General features: G+C 39.4%; 1 protein-coding gene across 3 annotated transcripts in view; it reads right to left on the bottom strand.

The window, feature by feature from the left end:
• Positions 1 to 12413, bottom strand: part of MEMO1 (mediator of cell motility 1) — a 134005-nt gene that overhangs the window by 111692 nt on the left and 9900 nt on the right. The window contains exons 2-4 of one of the 3 annotated variants that reach the window (XM_074395702.1): positions 10601 to 10632; positions 7443 to 7516; positions 6067 to 6080 (exon numbers count right to left, since the gene is read on the bottom strand). The exons of the other annotated variants lie outside the window; for them this stretch is intronic. Coding sequence (XP_074251803.1) covers positions 6067 to 6080; positions 7443 to 7516; positions 10601 to 10632 — 120 coding nt within the window. The remainder of the gene's footprint in view (positions 1 to 6066; positions 6081 to 7442; positions 7517 to 10600; positions 10633 to 12413) is intronic. 3 annotated transcript variants of the gene reach the window in all.

Genomic DNA, 12413 nt, shown 5'->3' on the forward strand with positions numbered 1-12413 from the left:
CAGGAGAGAGAAGAGAAAAGCCCAGAAGAAACTGCCATTTATAAAACATTAAATCTCATGAGAACAGCAGAGAGGAAGTGGTCCCCATGATCCAGTCACCTCCCACAAGGTCTCTCCCTCAACACCTGGGGATTACAACTCAAAAGAAGATTTGGGTAGGGACACAAAGCCTAACCATATGACTCGACATTAAGTTATTAACAATAATCACATATAGGAATCCTAACATTGAATGCAAGAACCATCCCTAATGTTCATTTTATTTTTCTTTGCTGTCCTTAAAAGTTAACTAATACTAAACTGATCTTAACATGAAGTTTCACAATTATTAATTATATTAAGTAAAATATATTTCTTATTTTTCAGAAAGTCATCAAAATTTATGAATCTGCTATGGATAAAAACTAGTGGTGATAGCACAATGTCAATGTACTTAGTGCCTTGAACTATACACTTAAAAATGGCTAATAAGGTAAATGTTATATAATTTTTTTTTTTTTTTGAGGCGGAGTCTCACCCTGTCACCCAGGCTGGAGTACAATGGTATGATCTCGGCTCACTGCAACCGCCAGCTCCTGGGTTCAAGGGTTTCTCCTGCGCCTCAGCCTCCCAAGTAGTTGGGACTACAAGGGCACACCACCACACCCGGCTAATTTTTTGTATCTTTAATAGAGACAGAGTTTTACCATGTTGGCCAGGCTGGTCTCTTACTCCTGACCTCATGATGCACCTGCCTCAGCCTCCCAAAGTGCTGGGATTACAGGTGTGAATCGCTGCACCCGGCCAATGTTAGGTAATTTAAACCACAATTTTTGTTAATAAAAAATAAAGTATTATTTGTGAATCTGGATTTGAAAAAACAAAAAGCAAGCTAAAAACTATGGTATTGGAATGTCATGCCATTGCTTGATGATTGTCAGAAAAACCATAATTTAAAGATAGATATTGATAACTTCTAGTGTTGGCTCCTCTGAACTGTAGTGGGGGTTCATTTGTACTTATTTTCTACTTTCCACAACTTATAAAATGCTACCATGTACTTAGTCAATAATTATTAACTGATATATAGAAACTAGTCATTTATTAATATAACAGATGATGGACAAACTATAAGTGGATTGTATCCAAGTCCAAATCAGAAACTGTATTAATTTTTTTAACAAAACTGTCTTAACTCAGTTATTTTAAAACAGTATTTTAAATTTAAAAAGAATGGAAACGAATGATCAAATTATATTGATGCCAAAGTTACATTAGCAATGAAATTTTAAAATATTTTGCCAGGCGCAGTGACTCACATCTGTAATCCCAATATTTTGAGGGGCTGAAGCAGGAGGATTGCTTGAAGCCAGGAACTGGAGACCAGCCTGGGCAATAAAGCAAGACCCCCAACTCTACAAAAAAATTTAAAATTAGCTGGGCATGGTGACGCACACCTGCATTCCCAGCTACCTGGAAAGCCAAGACAGGAGGATTGCTTGAACGTAGGAGCTGGAGGCTATACAATGATCTATGATCACATGCGCCTAGGTGACCAAATGAGACACTGTCTCTAAAAATAAAAAAATAATAATTTTTAGAATTTTTTTTTATTTTTAAGTCATTGCTCTTCATTCAGTGACTGGTCTGTTACATAAATTTGAAATGCATGAGCCAAATTTATTTATTTGAACTCTCTCTGCCATTTCACATGGCTTCCTATTGTAATTAGAATAAAACACAAACTATTTTACCAACCCTATATACGATTATATATGATACAGTTTTAGCCTCCTTCTCCAACATTTTTCACTGTATTTCAGCCATACATTCCCTCTAAATGGAGATCTCTCCCACTTAGAACGTCACAGCATTTGGGATTTCAATTTAATTTCTACCTGCACAGAAAAGCCACCTCTTAACCCATATTTATAATAACTTCTAGTCACTTCTGCATTACTTGTTGACCATACCCAAATGGAGAGGCAAGCAGTGGCAAGCATGGTAACATAAGGCATAATCCAGGACCCTTCCATCTAGTAACAGGTGACTAGAACAGGAAAAGCCAGAAATCACACTAGCCAAAGAATTCCATACAAAGTAAACATGGTGACTAGATAAACTATCAGTGTCCAACTCTCCTTCCCATCTCCCTCACATAGTTTCAATAGTCAATAGTACCAATTCAGAAGAAGCAGATCTTGAATCACCTAATGTCAAAAAAGTAGAGTGTGTTTATCAGAATCACATACGGAGCTTTAGAAGAAAATACACAACCTTATAATCCCCATTACTAAAGCAGTCTGACTAACAGAACAGATCTCAAGCAGGGCCCCACAGACAATTCTTACTACTGCCTCTAGTTGAGAACGACTGCAGGGGTGGAGTAGTTAGAGCTCCCTGGTTTCCTAAATGACTGCCCGTTTCCTCTACCATACTCTGTCTTCCCAATACCTTGTTATGCAGCAGTTGGGATTTTTATCACTTAACTTCCCATAATAAATCTCTATTACTTGAGATAACTTAAACCTATCTCTCTGCCTTAAAACCTCAACAGGCCGGGCGCGGTGGCTCAAGCCTGTAATCCCAGCACTTTGGGAGGCCGAGGCAGGTGGATCACGAGGTCAAGAGATCGAGACCGTCCTGGTCAACATGGTGAAACCCCGTCTCTACTAAAAATACTAAAAATTAGCTGGGCATAGTGGCGTGTGCCTGTAATCCCAGCCACTCAGGAGGCTGAGGCAGGAGAATTGCCTGAACCCAGGAGGTGGAGGTTGCGGTGAGCCGAGATCGCGCCATTGCACTCCAGCCTGGGTAACGAGTGAAACTCCGTCTAAAACAAAAAAAAAAAAACCTCAACAGTATATTATCTGAATTGTGGCATGAAAGCCATGTATCCAGATGTTAAAAATAATCACCAGACAAATGTTCTTCCTTGCCACATTTGGTCCAATTTTTCTAAACATTGTGATATTTATCAATCTTATACTCAAACTTCAAATGAAACCACAAACAAGAACCAAAGAAGAAAAGCATTTGCATTAACAAAATCAACATTTTAGTTAATAAAATACAAGGGAAACTCATGTATTTTACTCCCAGGAAAGTTCCCGAAAATTCAAGACTTAACTTCACTCAATTCCAATAAATTTATTTTCCAAACACCCAACCTCAGGACCACAGGTTCTTTTTTGAAAAGCGACAACCAAGGGAAAAGTGACGGACTGCTACAAACAGGCATAATGATACCTAAAAGAAATTAAAAATACATACACATATTTTTCAAAGAAACAGATTTTTAGGCATTTGTCAAACCCATAGAACTGAAATCATAAAGAATGAACTTTAATGTATGCAAGATAACCAAACAAAAAAATTTACCAGTATGTCAGGATATTCTAGGATGAAATATAGATAATGACAAACGAATCTAACCGTATTACAAATACAAGATACAACCTCACTGAAGGAGTGGGGAAAAAAGCTGCTATAAAGTTTAGTAACTTTCCAAAGTTACTTAACTTTGGGGAATGATGTTTGATTAGAAATTATAAGCAAAAGGCACAAAAGCTGTATAAAAATGTATACTCTAGTTGGTAAATTTGTTTGAATCAGAGGTACAGGTTAACAATTCTAAGCCTGTATTTCATGCATACTGGCACTGAACAAATGGGTAAAATGAACAGTAAATGGTGGGTGGGAGCCAGGTTTTTCAATGTTGAGAAAGAAAGTTACAGATAAGTACAAGGAAAACAGTAAAACGAACCTTGTGGTACTGAACTGGAGAAATGAGTACAAACTCAGGTTAAGTTTAATATACACAGGCTGGATGCAGTGGCTCACGCCTGTAATTCCAGCACTCTGGGAGGCTGAGGCGGGCGGATTACCTGAGGTCAGGAGTTCAAGACCAGCCTGGCCAACATGGCAAAACCATCTCTACTGGAAAAAAAAAATAAAAAATACAAAGATTAGCTGGGTGTGGTGATGGGAGCATGTAATCCCAGTTACTTGAGAGGCTGAGGCACAAGAATGGCTTTAACCCTGGAGGCAGAGGTTTCAGTGAGCAAAGACTGCAACATTGCATTCCAGCCTGGGTGACAGAGCAAGACTCTGTCTCAAAAAAAAAAAAGGAAAAAAAAAAATTGATACACATATAACTGCATAGATACAGAAATAGAAATACGTATGTACATAAGTTACTACAAATAAATATAGTTCCTGTCTCTACCCCAACAGGACTTAGAAGCAGTGACATCCAGTAGTCATAAACACATCCAATGCCCAAATCTTAGTTTCTAAATACCATTTCCCAATAATAAAAGAAAGCAAGGCTCCTTGGAGAAATAACACATTCTATCCACAGGGCAGAAAAATACAAGATGAGTTTGGAGCATCTTGAAGAAAGCAAGGGAGTGCTTAAAAGTCAAAAGAATTGAACATGTCAAAAGGATTCAGGTACCAACCTAAAAATATTCCCAGTAGCTAAGGCTGAAAAATTCTGAGCAACAAAATAGTGTGGGATTGGATTACCTTCCAAAGTACAAAACAAATATACATGAGTCCATACTGATATAAATAAGTTGAGTGGGGGAGGGGCAGAGAAAACCTTCCTTAGAGAAGAATTTAAGTAATATATGTAGCTATTTCCTCATCCAAAGGAGTGGGTTGGACTTTAGCAACTCATAACCAAAGAATAGAATATGGGAAGAGGAAGATAGCAACTTTACGACAGAGAAAACTGGCAAACACTCACTATCTTAACCAAACAAACAAGGTTAACCTCACCTACAATACTTTCACATAACCCCAACATATGATGAAGCCATTATACCTCTGTGATATTCATCCCAAAACCAGTAACTCCAATCTCGTTGGGGGAAAAAAACCAGACAAATGCAAATGAAGGAACATCCTACAAAATGCCTGACAGTGTTTCTCAAAACTGTCTTGGTCATGAAAAATAAAGAAAAATTAACAACTTGTCACAGATCAGAGAAAACTAAAGACATGATCACTAAACACAATGTGGAATCCTTGATTAGATCGTAGAACAGCGAAAGGACATTAGTGTAAAAACTGGTGAAATCAAATAAAATCTCAAGTTAATTGTACTGACCAACTACTATTTTTAGTTTTAACAAATGTACCATGTAACAGTAAGGTGTTACTGTAAGATGCTAACAGTAAGGGAAATTGGATAGGCATATATAAAAATTCTGTACTACTTTGTAACTTTGCAGTAAATCTAAAACCACTCCAAACTAAAAAGTTAATAAAATAATAATAAACATGAATATTACATAAATCTGAAGTCATTTAAAGAGCAGGGAAATATCACGAAATTCCTCACTAAATCCTGACAGTGTCACTATTTTCCACCACAGTAAAATATGGTCCCCATTGGTTTCTTAAGAAAATAAGAGATACGTATTTCCAAGTCCCTAAAATAAAAGCTATAAACACTTAAAGTGTTTACCTAAAATAATTAACAAAATGATTCTTAGATCATTATAAACAGCAAGGATTTTAATCTTATTCATTTTACACATTTATTTATTTATTTAGTGAGATAGAGTCTCACTCTATCACCCAGGCCGGGGTGCAGTGGCACAATCTTGGCTCACTACAACCTCCGCCTCCCAGTTTCAAGTGATTCTCATGCCTCAGCCTCCTGAGTAGCTGGAATTACATGCCAGCACCACCATGCCCAGCTAATTTTTGTATTTTTAGTAGAGACAGGGTTTCACCATGTTGGCCAGGCTAGCTGTGAACTCCCGACCTCAAGTGATCCATCCACCTCAGCCTCCCAAAGTGCTAGGATTACAGGCATGAGCCACCACACCCGGCTTACATACTTATTTTCCTCCAGAAATTAGTGTTGCTCCCCTTTACATGGATTTAACAATTGTTTAGAATCACATTTATTCATTTATTAATAGAAAATGTCCTAGTCCACAAGCAGTTTTATACACCAGAAGCCCTCATATGTATGTAATGTTTAACTTAATAATCTAGCAGAAAAAAGTTATACAAAACCTTTACTAATAAATATAACTGGCTTCACCAGCTAGGCACAGTAGTTCACACCTGTAATCCCAGCACTTTGGGAGGCCAAGATATAAGGATTGCTTAAAGCCAGGAATTCAAGACCAGCCTGATCAACATGGTAAGACCCAATTCTGTTAAACATATATATTTATATATATATATATATATATTTATACAGCTTGTCTGAAGGCTAGTGAGTTATCTCAATAGATTATTCACCGTTACATATTGAACTCCTTATTTTAATCTTTCTTCCCTTCTTACTACTACTTGACTAACCTAGTTTTTAAATTTAAAAATATTATTACCTTCATTATTTATTGTGTAACCAAAATAATTTTCTTCCATATATTCTTTTCACTCATTCATTCATCTATTTATAAATTTATTTAATAAGTTTAGCAAAATACCTATTATGTACCAGGATTGTTTCTGATTATGAGGATAGAACAATAAATAAAACAGGCAGGTCTACGTTCTCATGGAACATATATACTAAAGCAGAGAGGCAGACAGTAAGTAACAAGTAACTTCAAATTATGATAAACACTATAAAAGAAACAGAAATATTTATTTCACTGCTATTCCATGTGCAATACAGAAAAACAGACTACTTCCAAAAAAACAGACAGGAAGAGCACCTTTAAGTGTGTGACAACTAAATTGTTACCTCAAGGATAAAAAGAATCAGTAAAGATCTGGGGTAAGAAATGTCTAGGGAGAACAGCAAATGCAATGGCCCTAAGGTAAAAGAGTGTAGCATGTTGCAACAACTAGGGAGAAAAAAAAAATGGCCAAAGTTTTCTATTTGTTTTTGGTTTTGTTTGAGATAGGGTCTCACTCTGTCACCCAGGTTGGAGTGCACTGATGCAAACAAAGCTCACTGCAGCCTTGACCTCCTGGGCTCATGTAATCCTCCCACCTCAGCCTCACCAGCAGCTGGGACTACAAATGTGTACAATCATGCTTGACTAATTTTTTATTTTTTCTAGAGACAGGGTCTCGCTATATTGTCCTGGCTGATCTCAAATGCCTGGGCTCAAACAATCCTCCCACCTCAGCCGCCCACACTGCTGGGATTACAGGGATGAGCCACCATGCCTAGACCAACAAATGTCTTGTTAATCCTAAAACACAGCAAACAAGGAGAATGATAAAAGACCAGGAAGGATAGGGTAGACACAGGCCAAATCATGTGGGCTGAAATAAGAAGCTTACGTACAATAAAAAAAATCACTAATGAGCCAGGCGAGGTGGCTCACACCTGTAATCCCAACACTTTGGGAGGCTGACGCAGGCTGATCACCTGAGGTCAGGAGTTCAAGACCAGCCTGGCCAACATAGTGAAACCCCGTCTCTACTAAAAATACAAAAATTAGCTGGGTGTGGTAACATGTGCCTGTAGTCCCAGCTACTCAGGAGGCTGAGGCAGAAGAATCACTTGAACCTGGGAGGTGGAGGTTGCAGTGAGCCAAGACCCTGCCATTGTCTTCCAGCCTGGGTGAGAGTGAGACTCTGTCTCAAAAAACAAACAAAAAATTAATGATTTTAACTAGCACAGTCACATTAACCAATTTACATTTTTTAAAATTCTAAAACATATACTTATAACTACAATTTAATACATAATTTAAGGCTAAATTTGTCATCATTCAATTTGGAAACTTGGTATCAGACAAATAACATAATAATCTAGTCAGATTAGTGATTCAATCATTCATGAAACATTTGGCCAGCTCCTGCTCTGTGCCAGATAGCTCTGGGTGTTGAAAATACAAAGATGATAGTGGTGATGTCACCTTCCACTCTGAGCAATAAATACAAAAATGATGATGATGACATCATCCTCTATTCTGAGTAATCTAGTTTTCTTAAGGCCTCAAAGCTGTACTTCTCTAACTCTGCTGTGTATTAAAACCACCTTTAGTGCATGGTAAAAAATGCAAATACCTGGGTCCCACCTAGCAGTAATTCTAATTCAGTAGGTTTCTGATCATCCGTCACCATAGTTTGAGGTGAAGAATGAAAAACAAAATCACCTGTAATTTATAAATTACATTTCCCCGTGGTCCTCTTGAGAATCATGCCAAAATGAGCCACTGTAATTAATGGAAGGAGTATGCACAACATGTGTTAGTAAGAAGGACTTGGAGTCAGTATGCAGACAGATTAAGATTGTTCAGCAAGATTAAGACTGATAAGAGTTCTTTGTTTCTTTTTTAATTGCCAAGGAAGAAGTAAGGATTTCTACATAACAGAAGTCTGCAGGACCTTTCAGAAGGTCCACCAAATCAGAACCATTTTCATAATAATACTAAAATATTATTTGTTTCTTGCACTGTATTGGGATTTGTCCTGATGGCTCAAAAGTAACATTGAGCCAAGCATGGTAGCTCATGCCTGTAATCCCAGCACTTTGGGAGGCTGAGGTGAAATCCCACCCCTACTAAAAATACAAAAATTAGCTGGGCGTGGTGGCACATGCCTGTAATCCCAGCTACTTGAAAAGCTAAGGCAGGAGAATCCCTTGAATCCGGGAGGCAGAGGTTGCAGTGAACCAAGATGGGGACCACAGCAATCTAGTCTGGGCAACAGAGCAAGACTCCATCTCAAAAAAATTAAAAAAAAAAAAAAAAAAAAGGAATATTGGATAAAACTATTGATGTCTCATTAGCAGAAGCACCAAACTATAGTAGTAGTGACTACATTCTTCACCACCACAAACTCACCAAATTTTTAAGTCAGTTTCACTAAAGAATGTCCTTGATATAGCTGCAAATATTACACATTAAATCTCAGCCCTTAAGTACACTTCTTTTTTTTTTCTTTTATTGCATTTTAGGTTTTGGGGTACATGCGAAGAACATGCAAGATTGTTGCATAGGTACACACATGGCAGTGTGGTTTGCTGCCTTCCATCCCCTCACCTGTATCTGTCATTTCTCCCCATGCTATCTCTTCCCACCTCCCTACCCCCCAACAACTTCTTAATATTAATATTCTGTGCACTTAAATGGGTAGAAAGATGGCTGTCTCAAAAAAAAGCATTTTATGAGAGTTGAAAGCTGAACTAGCTAGCTATGTGCTTTTTTACAGACTAACATTTCTCTTGAAAGAACAACTAGTTACTTAATCTTTGGTTTCCTTGAAAAGGAACAGTGGGCTTGTCACATCAGGGAAAGCAACCAAAAATGTTTAAGCTTCAAAAAATTAGAATTTTGCAAAACTTTTTCTATCGCTATGGGCTTAATGGGCTTAACAACTTCCCTAGTCAAAAATACTTTTCTATAGAGAATGGTGATGATATTAACAGGTATGATTCTTTCACAATGAATAATGAAATGTGTAAACATTTAGAAGATCTGTATAACTCAATAAACAAATATTTTGCAAATGACTAATGCATGATGTTAAAAAATCCTGCAAGGAAAAAAGATACAATCAAAGTGGAGGATAAACCAACTAGATTCACAGATTTTAATGAAAACTTTACTGATATGGTTTCAAATTCTACACTGCGATTAATCTTTAAGAATCGCGCCAGGCGCGGTGGCTCAAGCCTGTAATCCCAGCACTTTGGGAGGCCGAGGCGGGTGGATCACGAGGTCGAGAGATCGAGACCATCCTGGTCAACATGGTGAAACCCCGTCTCTACTAAAAGTGCAAAAAATTAGCTGGGCATGGTGGCACGTGCCTGTAATCCCAGCTACTCAGGAGGCTGAGGCAGGAGAATTGCCTGACCCCCGGAGGCGGAGGTTGCGGTGAGCTGAGATCGCGCCATTGCACTCCAGCCTGGGTAACAAGGGCGAAACTCCGTCTCAAAAAAAAAAAAAAAAAATCTTTAAGAATCTACCTTTAGGCCGGGCATGGTGGCTCAAGCCTGTAATCCCAGCACTTTGGGAGGCTGAGGCGGGTGGATCGTGAGGTCAAGAGATCGAGACCATCCTGGTCAACATGGTGAAACCCTGTCTCTACTAAAAATATAAAAAATTAGCTGGGCATGGTGGCGCGTGCCTGTAATCCCAGCTACTCAGGAGGCTGAGGCAGGAGAATTGCCTGAACCCAAGAGGCGGGGGTTGTGGTGAGCCGAGATCCTGCCATTGCACTCCATCCTGGGTAACAAACTCTGTCTCAAAAAAAAAAGAATCTACCTTTAAAAGGTACACCATCTTGATTGTGTTGACTGTTTCACAGATGTATTAAATACATGCAATTTATGTAACTTATCAACTATATCTCAGTAAAATGATTTTTTTAAAAAAAGAAACTACCACATGTTGAGTTTCAGTGTGGCATTAAATATGGCTATCCAGCCGGTCGTGGTGGCGCTTGCCTGTAGCCCCAGCTGTTCAGGAGGCTGAGGCTGGAGGATCTCGAGTACAGGAGTTCTGGGCTGTAGTGCGCTATGCCGATCGGTTGTCCGCACTAAGTTCAGCATCAATATAGTGACCTCCCAGGAGCAGGGGACCACCAGGTTACCTAAGGAGGGGTGAACCGGCCCAGGTCGGAAATGGAGCAGGTCAAAACTCCCGTGCTGATCAGTAGTGGGATCACGCCTGTGAATAGCCACTGCACTCCAGCCTGGGCAACATAGCGAGACCCCATCTGTTTAATGTGTATATATATACACATATATATATATATATACACACACACACACACACACACACACACACACACGGCTATCCATGGGCAACATGGTGAGATACTATCTCAAAAAAAAAAAAAAAAAAAAGTCTCCAGCCACCTCTTAACTCATATAATACTACTCTGTTCCAGTTCACTTCATTTTAGCTGCAACAACCTTGCTTACTGGGTCTTCCTCAAATATTCCAGGCCTGCTCTAGACTCAGAACCTTTAAATTTGCTGTACCCTCTGCCTAAAATTATCTATCCCCAATACAAGGTTTGTTTTTTCACCTAATTCAGGCTTTTTTTTTTTCTTTGTTGAGACAAAGCCTCAATCTGTCACCCAGGCTGGAGGGTAGTGGTGCAAACATGTTTCACCGCAGCCTTCACCTCCTGGGCTCAGACAATCCTCCTGCCTCAGCCTCCTGTGCAGCTGGGACCACAAGCACACATCAACACATCACTATACCCAGCTAATTTTTTTATTTTTTGTAGAGATGGTGGTCTCATTTTTTTGCCCAGCCTGATCTTCAACTCCTGTGCTCAAGCAATCCTCCCATCTCAGCCACCCAAATGCTGAGATCACAGACCTGAGCCACAGCGCCCAGCTCAAGTCTTTACTCAAATGTAATCTCAGTGAAGTCTTCCCTTTCTCACCCCCACCCACAGAAGGAGTTTTGCTCTTGCTGCCCAGGCTGGAGTGCAGTGGCGCCATCTCAGCTCACTGCAACCTCTGCCTTCTGGGTTCGAGTGATTCTTCTGCCTCAGCCTCCTGAGTAGCTGGCAGTATAGGCACATGTCCCCACTAATTTTTTGTATTTTTAGTAAAGACGGGGTTTCATCATGTTGGCCAAGCTGGTCTCAAACTCCTGACCTCAGGTGATCCACCCGTCTTGGCCTCCCAAAGTGCATGGATTTACAGGTGTGAGCCACCACACCCAGCAGAAGTCTTCCCTTTCAATGCTATTTAATATTGCAACCTTGACCCCCGAGCACTGAACGTTCGCTATACACCAGCTATGCTTTGTTACTCTCCATAGCACTTTCCTCTATCTAGCATACCATATATTTTCTTTTTTTTTCCCATGACACAGTCCTCAGGATGTCCTGAGAACATGTACTCGATTTCCCTTACTTAATTCATCTGTCTTCTCCAATTAAAAAGTAAGCGCCGGCCGGGCGTGGTGGCTCAAGCCTATAATCCCAGCACTTTGGGAGGCCGAGGCGGGTGGATCACGAGGTCAAGAGATCGAGACCATCCTGGTCAACAAGGTGAAACCCCGTCTCTACTAAAAATACAAAAATTAGCTGGGTGTGGTGGCACGCGCCTGTAGTCCCTGCTACTCAGGAGGCTGAGGCAGGAGAATTGCTTGAACCCAGGAGGCAGAGGTTGCGGTGAGCCGTTGCCATTGCACTCCAGCCTGGGTAACAAGAGCGAAACTCCGTCTCAAAAAAAAAAAAAAAAAAAAAGTAAGTGCCAGGATTTTTGACTGTTTCATCCCCAGCTATTCGCCTAGTCCCTACAGCAGTGCCTTTCACATAGCAGAACTCAATTCGTTCAGTATAAACTTACTGAATGTTAAATAAAGCTTCTTCAGAAGTGCCATAAATTTTGTTGGTTCCAATTCAAAGGCTAGGACTAGCCTAATTAAAATATACCAACTATTCTGTCAGTATTATATATGCATTATATTTATATTATACTCAGTATTTTTAAGTGTTTTTAGTTATGCTTTTATTATTTTTATAATGTAAGA

Source organism: Saimiri boliviensis, chromosome 1, assembly GCF_048565385.1.
Source record: "Saimiri boliviensis isolate mSaiBol1 chromosome 1, mSaiBol1.pri, whole genome shotgun sequence".
Classification (NCBI taxonomy): domain Eukaryota; kingdom Metazoa; phylum Chordata; class Mammalia; order Primates; family Cebidae; genus Saimiri; species Saimiri boliviensis.